This window comes from Copadichromis virginalis, linkage group LG7, assembly GCF_057382275.1.
Source record: "Copadichromis virginalis isolate Kocher_CV1m ecotype Utaka linkage group LG7, C_Virginalis_male_GT1.1, whole genome shotgun sequence".
Taxonomy (NCBI): domain Eukaryota; kingdom Metazoa; phylum Chordata; class Actinopteri; order Cichliformes; family Cichlidae; genus Copadichromis; species Copadichromis virginalis.
Genome location: NC_140624.1, coordinates 4,181,854 through 4,201,278, shown reverse-complemented (window position 1 = coordinate 4,201,278; position 19,425 = coordinate 4,181,854). Strand labels below are relative to the sequence as shown.

Sequence of the window (19,425 nt, the reverse complement as noted above, 5' to 3'; positions counted from 1 at the left end):
TTAACCAAAAGGCGTTTCCAGTGGAAACTGGCCGACATATCCTCAGCATAACCATGTATAATATCCACAAAACTTAAAAAGAGGTTATACACACACAATACGGTAATATTATGTTGAAGCACAGTACGTATCACTCCGCGAGGCTCCTGACTACGACAGCTGTAATGCTCCGACAATCCATCAAGAGTAGCGGCTTCGTAGCTTAGCAAAGTCGTGCTACAACATTTTTGACAGATTTTCGTGCGCCGTGTACATAAAATCCATTCGAGGTCAGTAAACGCAACCAGAATTCATACATAACGCACACCGGATTATAAGCTGCACGGTCCATTTTTCAGAAAATCAAAGGATTGATTTTAAGTGTGCCGTATTTTCCGAAAAACACGGTAATAACGACGGCCCGCTAGCATGCGCTACCAAAAAATGTGATTAGGTGTATATCTGACGGACGAAAGCTAAACCAGTTCCACACCACTGAAGTTGCAGCATTTTTACAAACCAGTTCTAGTTCATCCGTTTCATTCAACAATCCACTTTCGCTCTTCTCATTCTGCGTCGCCGCCAAGCTTTTTCCGCCATGTGCGTATGAAAACAAAGGCACTGCGCATGCGTGTTTTACCCATATTCTATCGCGATATTTCATAGTCTTGTCATTGCCTAACATTATACCGATATGGCCCTGCCCTACCAAGCAGTCTGGACGTTCTCCTCTGACAAAGCATTTTCACCCGTCCCGCTGATTACTGGATGGTTCCTCTTTTTCCATCCCATTCTCTGTAAACCTTAGAGATGGTTGTGAGGGAAAATCCCAGTAGATCAGCAGTTTCTGAAATACTCAGACCAGCCTGTCTGGCACCAACACCCATGCCACTTTCAAAACCCTTTTCTTCTGCATTCAGATCCTCATTTTGAACTTCAGCAGGTAGTCTGGACCACGTCTACATGCATAAATGCTTTGGGTTGTCGCCATATGTGTAGCTGATTCTCATTAACAAAGTGGCCGCTGAGTATAGTTGGCTGGCCTAACTCAGGTCGACAGAGCACCATTAACTGCCAGAATCAGTTTCCCCTTGCTGACACCTGCTGAAGTTGCCTTTTCTTGTCTCTTCACTAGATTACACATTCACATCACAAGCACTGATTTAAGGCCTCAAATTCTCCTGTTTAAAGAGAATTAATTCACTGCTGTTTTAAAATTCCCTCTCAGTACACAGTAAGTCCCCAGCTGCTGAGTAAATTAGTTGAAAGTCGATTGGAAAGACTGTAAATAAGCTTGATAATCCCAAGTACTTCTCTACGGAGAGTGTTTGGAATGGAAATGTCTCAGAAAGTCGCTCTTATATGCTACGCGGTTTGACGTTTTAATTGTCAATATTGGAGAATTTTTCCATGCTAAACTTTATTTTGAGGTTAATTATAAAACCACTGGAGCATATTTCAACTGTCTTTCCTTTTTTTTAGGGGTTTTTAGGCTTTTTGCCTTATGCAGATTGTGTGTGTGCGTGCGCCAGGCTTTGATATGGTTGTTGTGTGACTAAGCCTAACAAAAAGGAAGTGAAACTACACTAATTCTATTAACTACTTCTCAGTCATATGTATAAGCTGCTACAAATGTAACCTTTTTATTCTTACAGGTTTTGTAAAGCACTATGATATCTCAATGCAGTGTGAGATGTGATAAGTTGAAGTTCAACCATATTCACGTTTAGCAATAGCTCACCTATTATTTTTTTTCTTCATCATCATCTGCTGCTCCTGCCCCTCATCTCTCAAGGCCAGAAGTGGCGCAGACCAGCTGTACAGCTCGGGCTCTCGGAGCTGCCCAAAGAAAACCATTCTGCTCCCTTCTTCCTCCTCCACTTCCTCGCTCTCTCTCCACTCAGAGGTGACACGCAGTCTGCCATCTGTGTCTGTTTGTGTCTTTCTGTCTTCGGCCACAAATCCATGGCCGACCCATTTAGTATCCCCTTACTCTCCTGCTCTAATTATGTGTCCCGAACCCCTGATTTGGCCTCTGCAGTGTGTAGCATAGATGAAAACAAAATGCCGTGTTTCCCCAGGAGGGCTTCAGTCTTGTTTACTTCCCTTGTGAGTGGGTGGTGTCTGTTATTATCAGAGTAGTAGCTTGTTTTCATGCTGACTGGTATATGTTGTTGGGGTGTGATGGCTTGTAAACATATAGCCTCAGGAGACCTGGGCTCATTTTGATTTATTGTCAAGCACTGTCAGGGTTCCTGCATTACAAGCTGTTCTTTAAATGATAGTCAGCAACTGTGTTTTATGCTCATGTCTGTGCGCTCGGTGCCAACTGAAGTGTTAATACACTGTGTGTGTGTCTGCTCATTTCTGTCTTCAAGCATGAATGTAAAAGTCTGGAAGAAGAGGAACTTGAATACTATGAGAGGCCTCTGGCACACGGGGTAAATGACCGACTGCATTCATAGTCGTCTTGCCTCTGCCGCTTCTGTTTCAGTGGTTACTCAGATTATGGCTCGAGTATCTGTAATAAGCTGTTTTAAAGAAAAAATGTCAACATATTAAACAAGTCGCTCATTAGCTCCACCAAAAGAAATCGAGTCTCAACTGAGCTCCCTTGACAGGAGTGGATGCCACTGCACCCAACTGACCCAGGACCCATTCGCATACCTGGTATACAGGAGAGGGCTGAGCGCTTAATCTCCAGGTTTAAAGGCAAACCCGATAAACCACCAAAGGTGAACACTGTACATGAAAATTGCGGTTTCTAAGTGTTTTATTTGCCTCATTTTGTAGCCTACATCCAAGAAAGCACGCTAATGGTATTGGAGGCTAATTGTCACCCCTTCCCTCTCCCTCCCCGAAGCCTAAGAAAAAGCCGTCCCGTTTCTTTTTAGAGCAGTGGTACATGTCCCGAGGCCTGACTGGGGCTCCTGGTTCACCACTCTCCTCTCTTGACTCTGCCAGAAAGGTTCTTTTTTATTTTTTATTTCTTGGATGCTATGGACTGAGACTCAACCTGTGGCATGTCAGGAAACTTACCACTCATAGAAAGATTTTTGCTACTAACAGGTAGGGCTGCCACAAACGATTATTTTGATAGTCGACTAGTCACCGATTATTTTTGCGATTAGTCGACTAATCAGATCATCATCCATTGGACGTAAAACGTACAGCTTATTGCACCAGCAGCATCTGCTCTTATATAACTATCATTAGCTTACAGCTTTAAGTGTTTAAGGTATGTGCTAACTAAAAATAAAGACAAGATGATAGTTTGTTAAATTTTAATGACATTTGCAGATTGTTTCGGTGAAGTTTAATAAACTCCTTGCTATCTAAAATATAACAGGACACGGAGTAAATTCTCCAGCATCTCACACTTCTGATAATCAGCTGTCTGCTTGACGTTTATTCAGCTGTGTGAAAACTATAACTTTAATCTCAGCCAAACCGATTTACTCAGGAACAAATAAAATACTAAAAAAAGCCAAACAATAACATTTTTAAGTTATCTAAGTGACTTATATATCATGTTTAACCTGAGTAGCGAAACACGGTGGGTTTGAAAACGATTTGCCAGGAGTCCGGTGTTCTCACGGCTCTAGTTAGCCTTGCCCCCTGCTAGCTATCGAGCTAGTGGGTAACAGACGTCTCCGAAAACTTCGGAGCGCTTTTGAAAATATGTGGTGTCTTGATAAACTGAGCCGATATTTGAGGTAAACACAGCTACATTCCCGCCTGAAAATATGTTAAACGTTTATTTTGTGACCCAGAAAGAATAATAAGAGTAATATTAAAACTAACTAGCTGCCGCCATTGTTGGAAACTGAGCTGGGCTGCGCTATGAATTCTGGGATACAGCTTCTTCTTCTTCTTCTTCTTCGGGGTTTAACGGCAGCTGGTTCCTTGTACATGCAGTGCTGCCATCTTCTGTTTCAGTCCATTATTACACTCTTAAATCCTGCCACTTATTCCTGCGGCTTTTGTGATCTTACAAAGCTTCAAACGACGCGTCGACTATTAAATTAGTCGTCGACGATTTTGATAGTCGACTAATCGTGGCAGCCCTACTAACAGGAATTAAAGGCTCACTTGATTGTTGCCAATCGATGCTTAAGTATCTCATATCTGTTGTTTTTGTGCTGAATACACTCGCTAACTAAAGGAAATTGCTTTCATTGTTTATTTACTCACTGCATAAATTAAAGGCTTGTCAGCCTGAATCTGAGAACAATGACAGCAGTCTATGGCTTTTACCACAATGAAAAGGAGATTTCATATTTAGCAACGTTTTCCTCACCATACGTCCCTTTGGTGATTTCTCTGCAGAAGCCAGCAAAGCCTCTGGACTCTGATGGCCAAATGCCCTTGTGTGTGCTTAGTATTCAGGAGAGGGCTGATCAACTTGCTTTACAATTTGAGGGCAAGCCAGTCAAACAACAGGTGACTCGAACTATCGACACAGATGGATGATTACAGGTTTAAATATTTGTACATTTTTAACAAAAGCACTTTTTTTGGGTCAACTTTGTCTCACCTAAGTCTTTAACTGACTCTAGAGGAAAGAGAGGCTGTTGTTACAGCAGGATATTACAGAATAAGTAGTAAATCATAATATCTTCTCAGTTGAATACATTAGTATTCTTCTTTAGATTTACTTGAACTTCTAATAACTCTCCTCTCTCCCTCTTTGGAGCCTAAGAAAAAGCCATCACGCTTTTTTATGGAACAGTGGCGCCTGGCCAGCCCCCAGAGTCCCCCTGATTCTCCCCCCACCACGTCTGACACCTTGAGACAGGTAGTCATTTTATGCCTGGAAGGAATGGCGTGTCGTGGCGCTGACACACTAAACGTGCACTTGGCCTGTCAGGAAGATGATGCACCTCACTTTCCAGCACAAGTCGCTTAACGTGATCTCACCTGATGTTTGCTTGAAAGTCGGGCTGCTTGTTTAGAAATGCGAGCAAACTCATTTGTTTAGCACGTTTGCTGTGATTAGTGAGTGCGAGTGATCCGTCACTGTGTCTGAACAGATATTAAAGTAATCTTAGCAGAACTCTGTTATACTTCCCACGCTTATTTGTACTCAGTAGCTGATTTGGATTTTAAGAGCAGCTTGGCAGCAAAAATCTCATCTAGTGTAATTCCCATGTTGACGAGCCAACTTTCAATTTAGCAGAGCGGTGCACAGTAATAGTTTTCGTGGCTTAGGTTTGCCACATGCTACAGTCGACCTAGATTCTTCCCTTTTTAAAGCTCTTTGAGGTTTCATAGATTGAAATCTAATCCTGGTGTAGATTAATTCAGAATTCGACCCAAAGATGATCTCATATGCCAAACACTTGCTGAATTTGGGAATTAGCAACGCAGCTTTGCAGATTTTTGCAGATTTTTACAGATTATTGCAGCTCGTTTATATTTACGGTGCAGCATGAGTGACTTTGTGTGTGCAAGCGAATAAAAACTGCATGACTGCTTTAAGCGAGTTGTCTAAACACTGTGATAGTTGATCTTTTTCCAAATCCAGCTCTTGGTAGTAAACCCAACATGAAACTTTTGAGGTTTTTCTCAGGAACTGTGTTCGCTGCTTTTGGTGGAGCCTCACACACGTCTGAACACTCGACCAGTCCAGTGTGCAAACGCTTCCTTTGTCTTGTGTAAATTCCCTGTTAGACACCATTGTTTGTCTGCTGTGTTTGAGCACTTGTCGCACACACACCTCTTCCTTCTGTTTTTCACGTTGTTTTTCATCCATCATTTCTAATGTTTCTCTACCTGTCCTCTTATTTTTCTTTCTTTCTCTCATTGCTGTTGATAGCAGTATGTAAGGATGTACACAGGGGGCGTTAGCTCATTGACCGAGCAGATAGCCAGTCAGCTTCAGTCTCCCAAGCCCACACATGTACCTGAAAAAAGGGATTTGGTAAGCACTCGGGTTGTAGAGTAGAAGGCATGTGGCTACACAGATCACTGCAGCGCTTCCCAGAGAGTGTGTTTTTTGCACATTGTGCTCCTTTTACCACATTTGAACTTCCTTCTCTCCCGTAGCTGCAGAGTGTGTTTTCCCAACGAGTCCCTGTAATTTGGACTGCTGCTCGCCTGCAAGCATCCCTCTCTCACTAATGAATAACTTTGGAATTGCTGTATTTTGGAATCATTAGCTTGTAAATAATATCTGTATCCTTCAAACATTTGTAGTGACCTGATGTGAGCGTCTGGCTTAACAATAACTTTCTCCTTGTGCACCAGTTTGAACGTTTCTCTTCATTTATAAATAAAGATAGATTCAGTACTTTTTCCCTTGCAGGGCTCGCTCAGGAAAGAATTCCCTGTCAACATCGGAGGCAGCGATGTTTGTTTCTTCTGCCGAAAACGCGTGTACGTGATGGAAAGGCTGAGTGCCGAGGGGAAGTTCTTCCATCGCAGCTGTTTCAAGTGCGACTACTGCGGCACGACTCTACGACTGTCCTCTTATGCGTTTGATGTCGAGGACGGTAAGCTTTCCAAATGGTTTCAGCCCCACGTGTGCTTATATTTCATTAACTACAAGGTGAAATAGACTGAAATGATCTTGAGTACGATATAATGACTAAAGTGTAAAGCTGCAAAGATGATTCTTCGTTTGAAGACATACAATCTAGAAACGATTTTGACTGTGTGCACGTTTGCTGCCCTCCTGTGGTGTGATCACGCCATGGCCTCTCAGCCTGTTTTTTTTTTTTTTTTTTGAGCCGAGGAATGCAGCAGAGCCATCTTCTGATTCAAAAAATGAAGTTACAGCCACATAATTTTTCAAAATTTATTGGTTTTAAATATGTAAAAGACAGCTGTAAGAGATTTTTGCGGTAACCCCCACCTCGGACTCAGTGCAGTCTTATGATTCCATATTTTTCCATGCTGGGAGGTGTCTATTGTGCTTAAGGACAGGCAACAGATTGTTCAGTGGGACAGTAGCTTTTTCACGGTCAGCTGTGGGAACAGAACCTCCTGATTTTTCTGAATGCACTTGAGACAAAGGAATTGATTTTTTCCGACAGAGTAGATGCAGCCCACAGACTCCGTGAGGTGAAATTTGCCGAATGCGTTTATTTGTGCATTTAATGTATTTGCTTATGCTCTGTGTGTCTCCTACAGGAAAATTTTACTGCAAGCCCCACTACTGTTACCGCCTGTCTGGGTATGCTCAGAGGAAGAGGCCTGCTCCCTCTGCTGCTCCAGTCACAGCCAAGGTCCATTTTTATTTACTTGAAGAAATCCTGGTGGAAATCAGGATAGGGCTGGAAAAATGTTCTGAGAGTGCTCTCATATCTCCGATAGCAGGGCTGATGTTAAAATCATTTGTGTCATTTGCAGGAGAATCAGACCCCCCAAATACCTACTACGACCGTGGATGCCCCTGGAAGGGCGATGGCAGCAGCTGCCCCCTCGGCTGACCTCCAACCCTCAGGTACTCGACTTTCCTATCTAGCTGTGGCGGCTGCGCCCTGGCGTCTGGCCGTGGGTGTGGGAGTCCAGCTAGGCACCCTCCGCCGCACTCTCTCCCGGACCTGCCACCAGGTGGCACACAACCCCTTAGATTCTCCCTTCCTGTTTACCTACTGCATCTACCTCTTCTGCTGTTTCACCATCAATGTCCTGCTCAGCCTCCTCTAGCATGACTTTTGTGTCCCTTCTTATTTCCTTCCTTGCTTCCTTTTTCTCTTTGCCGACTACTGTCAGTGGGATGTATATAGATCTAGTTTGTGTGACCAAAGCTTCAAAATGGTCCTGTAAATACTGTGAGTCTCTCAGTTGCTGAATTATTTCCTGAAGATGCAGCATTCTTTCTGTTTCTGTTGGCAGTCTCTTTATGACTTGTGATTGGCAGATGGATTCAAACAGTGCTCTGGCGCCATAATCTTAGAAGTGAATGGTGCATCTTAAACCTGTTTGTTTCTTGGCTTGGAAATTATAGAGAGCTGCTCAGAATTCCTTCTGGTCAGCTCTCCAGGCAGCACCATTAACCCTTTGCATAGACCTCCTCATTGCTATTCTGGCTTTTACTGTGAAATGTGGAAGTAAAGTTTAGCTTTCTTAGCCCCCAATCCCCCCCCCCCCAAAAAAATATATCAGTTACCCACTGGTGTGTACATTCAATCTCTATATACTGTTAATGATTGCTATAGAGCTGCCTGTTTTTAATGAAGAGCCAAGCTGTACTCTTTGGTGATTGTAACCCCGAGTGGCCTGTGAGTGCTCTTTTTTTAGCTCGACCTCCTCCTGTGTGACGTGTTTCTTTCTCTGTAAGTTGTTTTGCACCTATTAGTATTCCTCTTCCTAAAACTCACTATTATATGTGATAAAGTGCCTGTATCAGTGCTGTTGTGAGCTTTACCTTTCCCCTTCCGATCAGAGCATCTTAAAACTGAGAGCTTTACTAGTGCTTGCATTGGTGCTTGGGACTGGAGTTTTGTTTTCACCCCCCCTTCCTCTGCCTTCCTGCATTCCTCAGCCTTTCACCCCCCGACAGATTCCTGCCAGAACCACTTGTATTTGCTCGACGTAGTGCGTCTCATCTGCAGTAATTGCTTTGCACACTGTAGCTGAATAAAATCACGGATTAGACTAGAGAGAGCTGAAACCGGTAAGCTTTGCAGAAAATGAATATTTGAAACTTTAATAAGTGAAAGTGTTAATAAGTGTAGGCCTGCCGCAATGTGGCAAGTGTAGTTTATAACTTCAGATGCAAGACTTTATTAAATACTGTAGTCATACTGCAGCCGTGCATACTATAATATATTCTACATTAAGATTAGACAACAAACAACTGCTAATATATTGGTGGAGGTTTGCAGTCAGTGTAAAGTACTGTAGAACAAAGCAATATTTTGCAGGTCTATACATTCGTCAGATATGTGTGCTTGTGCTGCACAGACACCTCCACAAATACATATGCATTATATGGTAAGGACATCCCATGCTGCTGCAAAGTTCAGCAACTGTGGAGTTCTTGGACCACTAAATTAGTGTTTGCAAAATAATAAGAGTTAGACCACTAAACCAAAATCAACCACAAAAAACCCAAAACAGACCCCCAACTGCTGACAGAAGTCCAACCCTGGACTATATCAGATGAAGTAATTACAGTGTTTAGTGATGCAGGTTATTAAAGTATAAATATGTATCAGTTTAAACTTAAGTCTCTCTCTTCTTTGCTGTTTTACGTACTTTTCACTTGTTTTCGAGGAAACATCTATCGTCACATTCATATGAGTCACACATACAAAATAAACAGGATTCAGTGTCAAATATCACACATTTAATGAGATCATGGGACTTTAAGGCATTGGCCGTAAAGCAGTGCTAGTGCTCTTTATTTCAATTAGAATTTATCTCTAAGTGACAAGATGACGGCTGTACTTCCATGATAACTCTATTTTAACCCATTTCACTGTCATGAACCTTTGCCAGAGGAAATATTGTCAAAACATACAGTTTTAAGGTTTGCTTCTCAGAATGGGAACAAGGCAAGGCACCAATCTTGTACATTTAAGTATAGAACAATGGCTCTATTTTAAAGTGTGAAACCTATTTGTGTTTGTTGATCTTATTTGCTGTAGGAATATTATCTAATGCAATAAATTCAGTAATAGATCTTAAATCGGTGTCTCCTTGTCAGTTTGTCCTTAATGTACAAGATTACTTTGGTTAAAGTTCTGGCTGCAGATGTGGATGAAAATGCACCATTTTACTAGTTGGATGTGTGATGGATTTGATGCTGTCGCTGACGTAGCTTCACACATACACTGCCAGAATTTGCATCGGTTTTCACATCAGCGTTCACAAATACATTGGATTTAGTTTGGTCCTGCTTGCACCTGCCTGATCATCACCTGCACGTATGTGCTCTCTCTCCTCTGCTTTCTTACCTTGATCCTGTACCCCACAGTGCTGGAAGTGAACGGCCTGCAGGAACCGAGCCTAGCTAAACGCCTGAAGGGAACTCCAGAACGCATTGAGCTGGAGAACTACCGTCTGTCCCTGCAGAGGGAGGAGGAGCTGGAGGAGGTGCCTGAGGAGACGCTGGCGGAGCACAATCTGAGCAGTGTGCTGGACAAGGCCACAGATGCTGACCTGGGTTCTAGGTAAGATTTTAACAACATCCGTTAATTTCGTTTTTATGATATTCGGTTTTACCCTTTCTGCCGTTTAGTGTTCAGCGAGTTGTTTAAACGATCTCTAATAAGACTTTAAACAAGTTTCAACTCTTTGGACGTCCTTAAAATAGTCGCGTCACGCAAGCAGCTCTGGCTATGCGCACAGAAGCTCCACCCACTCTTTAAACTTTTTGTTCGTGACAGTTAGCCAATCACGATAAAGTGGGATAGAAAGGAAGTGGGAGGAAGCTAAAAACATCTTAGTTGGGATTAACTGTGGGGGTTCACCAACGAGCGGTTTGTCTATCTTGAATCACAGAAAACTTCTTTGCTAGAGTCCAGAATCCCTCAGGCTGCTGTGAACGTCTCCATACTTGTACTGTCCTCAAATACTTGCTTCCTTTCATGTTCCCTAACACTTTGCTGACGCCTTTTCTCTACTTTCTGCAGTAGCTCAGAGTCAGACATGGAAGAGGAGGACGAGCAGGAGGATCAAGAAGAGGCGGAGGAGCAGCCTCCCAGCCCGTCAGACCTCGGCGGCGTTCCGTGGAAGGAGGCGGTAGAGCTCCACGCCAAGCTGAGGGGCGATCACTGCGAGGAGGGAGAGGGTGAAGCTTTGGCTGACACACGCAGCAGAGATGGGGAAGTAGATGAAGAGGACGAGGAGGAGGAGGATGAAAATGAGGCCGAAGAAGATGAGGAGTCGAGCGAAGGTAAATTAGTTTTGCATTGTTATTCCCGTGATAGTGGAAATTAATGGTTTCTTTATGCTAATGTGTTTACACCCTATCCAGACTTCAGTGGCCTTGACCTCAGAGCTCCGTGTTGTTTACTGTTTCATGTTCTCGTCACTGTCTGAAACACCGAGTCATCCTCTTGTCTCTCTTCTGCTTGTCTGCCATGTCCACATACAATGCACGTGTATGTATCTGTCTGTGTCATTTTCTTTTTTGATTTATTTTTGGGGGGCCTTTGTCTCCCCCTGCTGACAGAGGGGGATTACTGGCCCTGGGATAGAGAACTCCAGTCAGGCCTTTGGCTGGAGAAGTACCTTACAGACGAAGAGGATGTTGGTACATTTAAAGGTAGCAACGGAAGTGCCTGCGGATGTGTTTGCAGTTACTTTGAATAATTCTGCCTTGTTTGGGTTTCATTTTCAATAATTTCTACAAGAAGCGTGCCTTTGGCTTCTTTATGGTTTGGTTTGTTGTGTTTTTATGTGAGTTTTGTGTTCATCGGTGTTCCCTTTTCATTGTCAGTCCCATTCCATCTAACCTCCTGTTTCAAACCTCTGGAGTTCTTTATGGCATTAAAATACTAATCTGATGAATCAGATCTGATTATCTCCCCCACGGCGCTGCAGTTATGTTTTACAGCTGTGCGACGGAACTGTTATATTTAACAAATGTGTTATTATTTTCTTTTCCAAGCTTTGTACCCTTGAAGCTTACTTTTATGGTTTGGCGTTTTGCAGTGTATTGCATGCAGCCGCCCTTCATTTCTCTTTGATGATTTTTTTCCCATTGTCACTGTATAACTGTCTCTCTGCCTTTTCTCTTCCATTTTGCCCTGTTTTTCCCCCCTGTTCCTTTCTTCCACAACTACCCTCATCTCTCTTTATCTTCCTCTCCTGACTCACACAACTTTACGCCACGCAAAAATACAAAATCACAACACTTACATTTAGCGAGGAGTCTCCACATCCAACAAGTCCTGCAGCCTGTGGATCCCAGCGCCATTCCAGGTTTGAGAGCACATCTGGAGTCTGAGGGAGACAAGGATGATGGCCAGCTGGCCTCAGCCTCCCAACTCTCCCAGCCCTCTGAGCTCACGCAGCCCTCCTCTGCAGGTAACCCACCCGGGGGCCTATACGCCTGGGAAGGCCGTGGGTCTCGCCATGTTCAGGATCAGGGTGTCTCATTTTGCAAGTGTGGCTGCTGCTGCTTTGTCTGTGTCTGCCACAGGTGGACCCCAGCTTGTTGTTTTGAATTACCTCTGATTTGTACATTTGTGTAACATTGCTTTATTTCTCGGAATGTCTAATTTTGTGTTGAGCCTGTTGTCATTCAGAGTCACTGTTGTTCCTCTGGGGCGAATATAACGCTCTCCAAACGCATCCCAGCGCGCCATTTAACCCTCTCGTCAGTTCCTTTGATTTGATTCTCTTTTGTTCTTTTGTGTTCTCCCATGTTGTTTCTCATGTGTCTAATTGCTTTACTGTTATTTCCCCGCCATCTATCCCTCGTCGTTCTGTATCTTCTGGTTTGAATGTAGCCCCTGCCCACACGTCCGCCCGACACGAGGCAGTGAGAGTCTGGTTGGAGTCCCTGTCCGGAGGTAGCACAGACTCGAAAGGGATCCTGACATCCCGTCTTAGACTCCTGTTCTGTCTATCAGCTGGGCTGGCCTCTTTTCATGGAGCATGCATAAACACATGCAGAGACCAGTAAACTCACAAGCATGCCTGCTGTAAGGCTGTCGAGGTTTTTCTCTCCTGGGTTCAGATCAGCACTTGTGTTTCACCTTTTGTAACCAAACCTTACATTCTACTCTTCTAATTTCCAAAATATGTATTTTCTTTTGCACTTGCTCTGTATGTTATGCTGTAACGTAATATATTCCGGGGAGTGAAACCACAAGGCACCACAGCTTTGGGAGCTCACCTCTTAATGGCACTTGTACTTGCATTAAGTTCACAGAATGTGGGTGTTGAAGTACATTATCAGCTGATTAAGAGCTTGAATGAATTGAATGAGAGTCCTACACCTCTGTTTGAAGTCCTCGTATAAGCCTTGAGTTCAGAGTTAAAGGCCCAGTAAAGACCTCCGGCAGAGATCAGACCAATTACAAAGTTCTTTTAGTAGTTTATGTGCCCGTGCACTCAGATCGGTCACCTAGTAGTTAAAGCTGATATATAAACTGCATGGATAAACTGCCCCCTCCCCCTCCCAGTTTTGCTCGCTAACCACAGTTTAACCAGTAACATTCTGGTTGTGCTTCTGCTTGGATCAAATATTTTCAGCTTACTAATTTAAAGTTGCTGCATGTAGCTGCAGCCTAGCTGCTCCTTTGTTCATATTAAAAGACTTGGACTGTTTGATTTGTATGCAAAAGATTTTCTTTCTTTTTTTTTTTTCTTTTTTTTTTTGCCCAAACTCTTTCCTAATGCTGTCTGAAGAAAAATAGATTTTGATTTTTAAAATCTACTCACCTTTTTTTCGACCTTTAATGTTTGTATTCGGCTTTTCAAAATCGGCCTCGATAGCTTTCCACCTCACTGTCAGGATTTCTGAGAAAAGATTCATTCAAGCTACTTTTAAACAGAAAAAAGTTCTCACAGTTATTGTCTAAAGACACGATAATAATGTTCCAATGACTCATTTATTTCCCTTTTTTTCATGTCAGAGCCCTGCGAAGATGAAGTACTCGAAGCCGAAGCAGACGGTCCAGATATGGAGCCTGGCACAGAGATGGATCAGGGTAAACAGTCAAAACATTACAAACAGTAATGAATCCATCAAGTGTTTAACATGCGGAAAATAGCATTTTTGTTTACAAAGAACTCTCTTCATCAAAATGAAACGACTCAGATAATTAAACTTCCAAAGCTGTGTAATAATGAAATATTTGATGTGATGTTTAAATTCCAGATGACATCCCTTCGGATGCGGAAGCTGAGGCTCGTTTGCACCAGTCGGAGCACGATGAAGCGCTTCCCGAGGAAGACAAGAAATCGGAAAGCTTGGCAACAGCTTCCAGTATGGGTACATGTCACAAAACGTTTCTCTACACGATCACGCAGATATGTTTTCCACAAATAAAAGGCAATGAGCCTTTTCTTCTCCCTTTTGTGAATTCAGAACCATCCAGCATCGGCCTGCTGCAGAAGGACGATATCGTTCTTTTTCCGCTTAAACCATCCCCAGAACCTGAAACCCAGGTGAGATGATGCTTCAGAGGTTCAAAGCGATTAATGGCTTTTACCTGAATCCTAAACTCCTCTGTTGTTTGTTTTGTTTTGTAGATAAGTCCCGTAAAATCTCCTGGTCTCCGCTTTTTTCCTGATCCTTTCATACCTGAGGAAACAAAGCCAGAAAAGATGACTCCATCTCCAACTTCCAGGAGCCCGCTGTGCCCTTCACCTGCTCCTGTCCAGCAGTTGTCTCCTGTTCCCTCACCTACTAATGCTGCTGCTTCTACACCAGTTAAAACCCCAACTTCTGCTTCATCTCCTCCTCTTTCACCCACCAAACCACCTGCTGCCTCTCCACTACAGCCACCCAGTGAGTCACCTCTCAAGTCACCAGTGAGCTCACCAATTTGCTCCCAGCCTACACCCCTGCCCGAAACTGAAGGACCTAAATCTCCCGTCTTTCCTCACCGCTCCATTTGCCCTCTCACAGGAAACCCCCTCTCCCCGATCTGTGCCCAGCCGCTGCCCTGCCATGAACCCTCATCACCCCTCACCTCTGATTCTCCCGTCAGAACTCAGCCCGTCCCCGCAGTCACTTCAACGCCCTTGGCTAAAACCAACATGGCCACGCCAGAGCCTTCAAATTCCTCAACAGAAGAGACGCCGTCTAAAAAGACGGATATCATTGAGGAGTTCTGGTTGAAGAGTGCTGAGATAAGAAAGAGCCTCGGTCTGACTCCTTTGGACCGCAGTAGTAAAATCTTAGAAAGGAGTGTTGTTAAGACTCCACCTCAGGACTCCAACTTCGCTAAGACACAAACAGCAGACGTGTCCGGGGAACAGAAGCCTGCCTTCACTGGCCGGGCTGTCATTCGCAGACTCAACATCACTCTCGAGGGTCAGGTCATTACTCCTATCGCTCCTGTTGAGCCCAAGAGCGATGGCTCTGATAAAAGAGACATCAGCAGCAGCTCAGGCTTGGGCTTGAATGGAAGTGTGGCCACAAGCCAGACGGTAAACAGTGACAGCTATAACACGTCCGACTCGGCTATGCTGACACCACCTTCCAGTCCGCCACCACCCGTGCCTGCTAATCAGTCTCCAGCCGTGCTCAGGCAGCAGAGACACCAGGTGTCCTGGACCAACGGAACAGAAAAACTTCCATCTGAGCATGCCAAAGAGCCAGCAAAAGCCACTACCCCTGTTCCTGCACCCAGGACCCAGCTGAGCCCCGTATCTGTGCCCAAACCAGCACCCAGGAAGGTCTCCTCACCTCAGGCAGCTCCAGAAACAACCCCGGTGGTCGTGATGAGGGAGAAGAAGAGGGAGAAGCCACGGCCGCAGGAGACGAGGAAGTCATTTGTGGAGACTGTGGAGGAGATTCCTTTTGCTGACGATGTGGAGGAGAGCTACGACGACCGGACACCAGACACAAGCATGAACAGGTATTACACTCCGCCCACGAGCAAGCCGAGCAGGGAAAAACCTCCCCTTCATTTGGCACTAGCAATGGAAAATGGTAAACCCAATATCCCAGTCAACCCAGTCTCTAAGACCCAGAGGGCAACTCAGTTCTCTCCAGAAGCCAGGGAGATTGCAGAGGAGAGGATAAGGGCCAGAGAAAAATCTGTCAAGAGCCCGGCTCTAAAAGAAGCTATGGCCAAACAGTTGAGCAAAATGAAAGAGTCCGATGGGGAAAAGGGCGCCTCACCTAAAGTGGCCTGGAATGTAACACCAGACACTGTTGGAAAAAGTAAAAAGTCAGCTGCATCTCCAAAGACATCAGCTGTGAAAGCTTTAGAGTCAAAGAAGTCCGAGGCCCTGTCGGAGCGTTTCTTTAGCAGTAACAAGAGCCTGGACAGCTCGGTGGCTTCGTCAGACGGCTCCTCTACAAGTAAAAGTAAGAAACGAAGCTCCCTCTTCTCCCCGCGGAAAAACAAGAAGGAGAAAAAAGCCAAGAACGACAGCAGCAGGCTCTCGGGCGCAGATGAGACGCCTCCAAAACACAAGTCTCTGTGGAAGGCTGTCTTCTCAGGGTACAAGAAGGACAAGAAGAAGAAGGATGATAAGTCGTGCCCGAGTACACCGTCGTCCAGCTCCACTACTCAGGACTCTGGGAAGAGAAGGACATCACCTCTTGGGAGATCTTCGGGTAAGACTATTCTTCCAAAGCTCATTTCATGTTATGAAATTATTGATTGCTGATTGTTGTCTTTGCTTGTCGTTTGAAGTAGACTTGAAAACTCGGAGAAACCTGAGTTTCTCCGAAGATTCCGACCTGTCCTGTGACGATGTTCTGGAAAGATCCTCCCAGAAGTCCAAAGCAGATGTGAGCAAATACAAATGTCACGTGGTTGTCATTAGGGATTCATGCATGCACAGGCTTGCAACGCCAACCGGAGTTGCCTGGGGTCCTTAAAACCGCCTTTTTGGACCTTTCTTGAATGAATTTTACTCATGCAGGTTCATCTCATTAGATGTAAATCACAACTTAAAATCAAACTGTTGTGAATGAAACTCGTGCAGTCTGGCTTTGCAAGGCTATACATATCATCACGACATCCGCTGTACCAGTTTCTGTTTTGCTTCCTCTCGAAAATGTTTTTCTTTATATAATCTCTTCCACTCCTAGAGGCATGTGGACATCTTTGACCTAGTATCAGGCATGCAGAAGGAGGCAATAAAGGAAGAGACACTGGAAAAGGAGAGGAGGAGGGAGTTGAAGGAAAAAAGGGGGGTGAAAGAGAGGCATAAAAAAAGGGGACAGGAGAAGGAGGTTAAGCGAGAAATGGAGAAAGACGACGAGGAGGTATTGTGCAGCAGGGGTTACATAATTTTGAATTTCAGAAAGTGTCATCTTTCTGAATAATGCCATTTAGCATCACCAATCTTTTAGTTAAAGTTCATATAACGTGCCGGTGGCTTTGCAAGCAAACCCCAGATAAATCTTTGCTATCATTTCATCTCTTTTTAAAGCGTTATTGGAATAAAATAATGTGTATATATATTTTTTTGACCTTGGGAGGTCTCAGAACAAATTATGATAAAAATATTGCATAAATGGCGTTGGAACTATGCACATATTTGGAACAAGTCCTTAAATTTTAGAACATGAGCTCTTTTATTGGAATCCATTTGCACTCATTGCATTTATGGCTGAAATTCAGCATTATATTTGCCACTGCTGCCGAGTCTGTGTGTGTTTCTGGTGGTTTTAAATAGATAGAATCGTGCTCAGGGCCAGAGGCATGAAGCTCAGATGTACTCCTATTCTCTTTTGTTTGTGTATATTTTGGAAACGTGTACATAAATCAGCCACAACACTAAAGCCTGTGGACACCTGCGTCGATTTTCCCCCACTCAGGGCGTGGCTAGTCTTGCTAATGACCTACGAAATGTATTCAGGTGTGTTGCAACCAGGACACATGGAAAAGTTTCAGGACACCAGACCTCAGGGCCGGTGTCCTGCAGGTTTTAGATGCATCCTTGATCCAACACAGCTGATCTAAAGGCTAAATGATCTGCTCAACATGTCTTGATGGGCTGTATCCCAATTCAGGATCTGCAGCCTTAAAGTACGCAGCCTCAACGATCCTCAAGGGCCGCGTAAGGCCGGAAGTGCGAGGCTTGTGTAATGGGACGGTCTGTTGCGCTGCCCAGGTTGCCTAGCAACCATGATACTAACAGCTGGAAACGTTTCATACAGCTTTGTTTGACAGAGATGAAGGAGAAAATCTTTTGTTCATTTGTTTGTTTCTACACGAGCTTTGATCATTCTCTGTAGGATTAAGCTCAGCTATTGAACGGCGTATATTTTAAAGTAAAGGCTTTAAAACCAAGTTAGTACAAACGTCACTAACGTCACATGACTTTGTCGACATGTGACCAACAGGAATGTTTAATGTTCTTCGTTATTAAACATTTGCACATAAATAAGTGACATAATATTCAGTACTTAAAGTTTACTCTTCGGGCGCCCCTCATCCGCCGTTTTTTTTTTCTTCGGCAAAATTATCCACACCCACCGCCGCGCTATGCATTCTGGGATATGTTGGGCCACGAAGTCTACACCGCCACAGCCTTAAAATTCAGGGAAATGAAGGACGCATCTGAGGGCCGCATTTCAAGCAGCCTTCGAATTGGGAAATCCTTTGCCACGTCGCTGTGACGTAATCGGCCATAAAATGCGGCCTTTAAGGCTGCAGACCCTGAATTGGGATACAGCCATGGAAAAGTTTTAGATGTATCCTTGATCCATCACAGCTGATTTAAATGGCTAAAAGACCTCCTCAACATGTCTTGAAGTTCTCCAGAGGCCTGGTAATGAACTAATCATTTGATTCAGGTGTGTTGACCCAGGGTGAGATCTAAAACCTGCAGGACATTGCTTTGCATCATGGTGTCTATGCCGCGGTGCTAACCGCTTCACCCGTCTGTGGTTTTGATGTTGTGGCTCGTTGTCGTTTGATGAATGTCGTTTTCTTCTTTGTAACGATTATTGATCTGAATTATTCACTTCATACGGCTACAGTAACAGGAGTTTTAAGTTGTATCATGCCTCTCAGCCATGTGTGAGTCAGTGAGAGCCCCTGAGAAATCTATAGAGTAGTCTCTTTTTTTTTTTGTCCCCATCCCTTTCAGATCTGTGAATACTAGACAAGACACAAGCGTCATAGTTGTAGTATTGGACACAACATCTCATCATAAAACATTTTACACTTGAGTTTCTTGGTTAGTGTCACAATTTTGTAGTTAATGTAGATCTTTAACTATTTCATTCCACCTTGTCTTTTTTGTGATATTAACGTTGCCTGTTTTGATTGTACCAACTAGACTGTGACTCACTGTTCTGTTTATTTTACTTTTGTTTATTTAACATAATCATTAACCCATTTAATCATATCATCTGTATCATGTTTGTTTCCTCCCTTTTATGTTTCGTCTGCCCCAAGTCTGTTTATGTCCCTCACGCACTGGCGTTCAAGAGATCGTATGCCACAAAGGTAGTATTACATACATTCCCGCTGATAACCCTCCTGCACCCCGTCTCGTCTTCCTGCACACGTGCCAGTTTACTTTCATAACACCCTGCGTAGGCCTGGCCTAAAGCTAATCGTTGTTCTGTCTGGATGCATGCGACAGTTGGACAGCAACGCTCGCTCACTGACTGCTGAATATCCACTCTGTTATAACACGACGTTTCCAATAGCGCTCTCTTTTCTGGTCACCGTGATACCTCTGCATCTGTTGACACCCCAGGCTGTTATGAGATTAATCTGTCACTGCGGCTCTGTATTTACTCCAGTCTGGCTACTGGAGAACCTTTTCACATGTTTTCATTCATGTTTTCTCTTTCTGCCGTTTTGCGCTAGCTTAAATGCTCATCCATGTCAGCTT

At 44.0% G+C, this 19,425-nt stretch overlaps 1 protein-coding gene across 2 annotated transcripts in view; it reads left to right on the top strand.

Annotated features, from left to right (window-relative positions):
• The window catches only part of mical3a (microtubule associated monooxygenase, calponin and LIM domain containing 3a), a 78,868-nt gene that overhangs the window by 47,382 nt on the left and 12,061 nt on the right, over positions 1 to 19,425 (top strand). The window contains exons 21-42 of one of the 2 annotated variants that reach the window (XM_085461248.1): positions 1,775 to 1,885; positions 2,358 to 2,420; positions 2,601 to 2,714; positions 2,843 to 2,947; positions 4,309 to 4,422; positions 4,676 to 4,777; positions 5,798 to 5,902; positions 6,287 to 6,473; positions 7,114 to 7,208; positions 7,333 to 7,426; positions 9,908 to 10,103; positions 10,566 to 10,828; positions 11,108 to 11,200; positions 11,803 to 11,964; positions 12,390 to 12,452; positions 13,521 to 13,595; positions 13,766 to 13,879; positions 13,976 to 14,055; positions 14,140 to 16,180; positions 16,260 to 16,357; positions 16,661 to 16,837; positions 18,981 to 19,031. In XM_085461248.1, coding sequence (XP_085317374.1) covers positions 1,775 to 1,885; positions 2,358 to 2,420; positions 2,601 to 2,714; positions 2,843 to 2,947; positions 4,309 to 4,422; positions 4,676 to 4,777; positions 5,798 to 5,902; positions 6,287 to 6,473; positions 7,114 to 7,208; positions 7,333 to 7,426; positions 9,908 to 10,103; positions 10,566 to 10,828; positions 11,108 to 11,200; positions 11,803 to 11,964; positions 12,390 to 12,452; positions 13,521 to 13,595; positions 13,766 to 13,879; positions 13,976 to 14,055; positions 14,140 to 16,180; positions 16,260 to 16,357; positions 16,661 to 16,837; positions 18,981 to 19,031 — 4,503 coding nt within the window. The remainder of the gene's footprint in view (positions 1 to 1,774; positions 1,886 to 2,357; positions 2,421 to 2,600; positions 2,715 to 2,842; positions 2,948 to 4,308; positions 4,423 to 4,675; positions 4,778 to 5,797; positions 5,903 to 6,286; positions 6,474 to 7,113; positions 7,209 to 7,332; positions 7,427 to 9,907; positions 10,104 to 10,565; positions 10,829 to 11,107; positions 11,201 to 11,802; positions 11,965 to 12,389; positions 12,453 to 13,520; positions 13,596 to 13,765; positions 13,880 to 13,975; positions 14,056 to 14,139; positions 16,181 to 16,259; positions 16,358 to 16,660; positions 16,838 to 18,980; positions 19,032 to 19,425) is intronic. The other variant, XM_085461249.1, reaches the window with a different exon arrangement.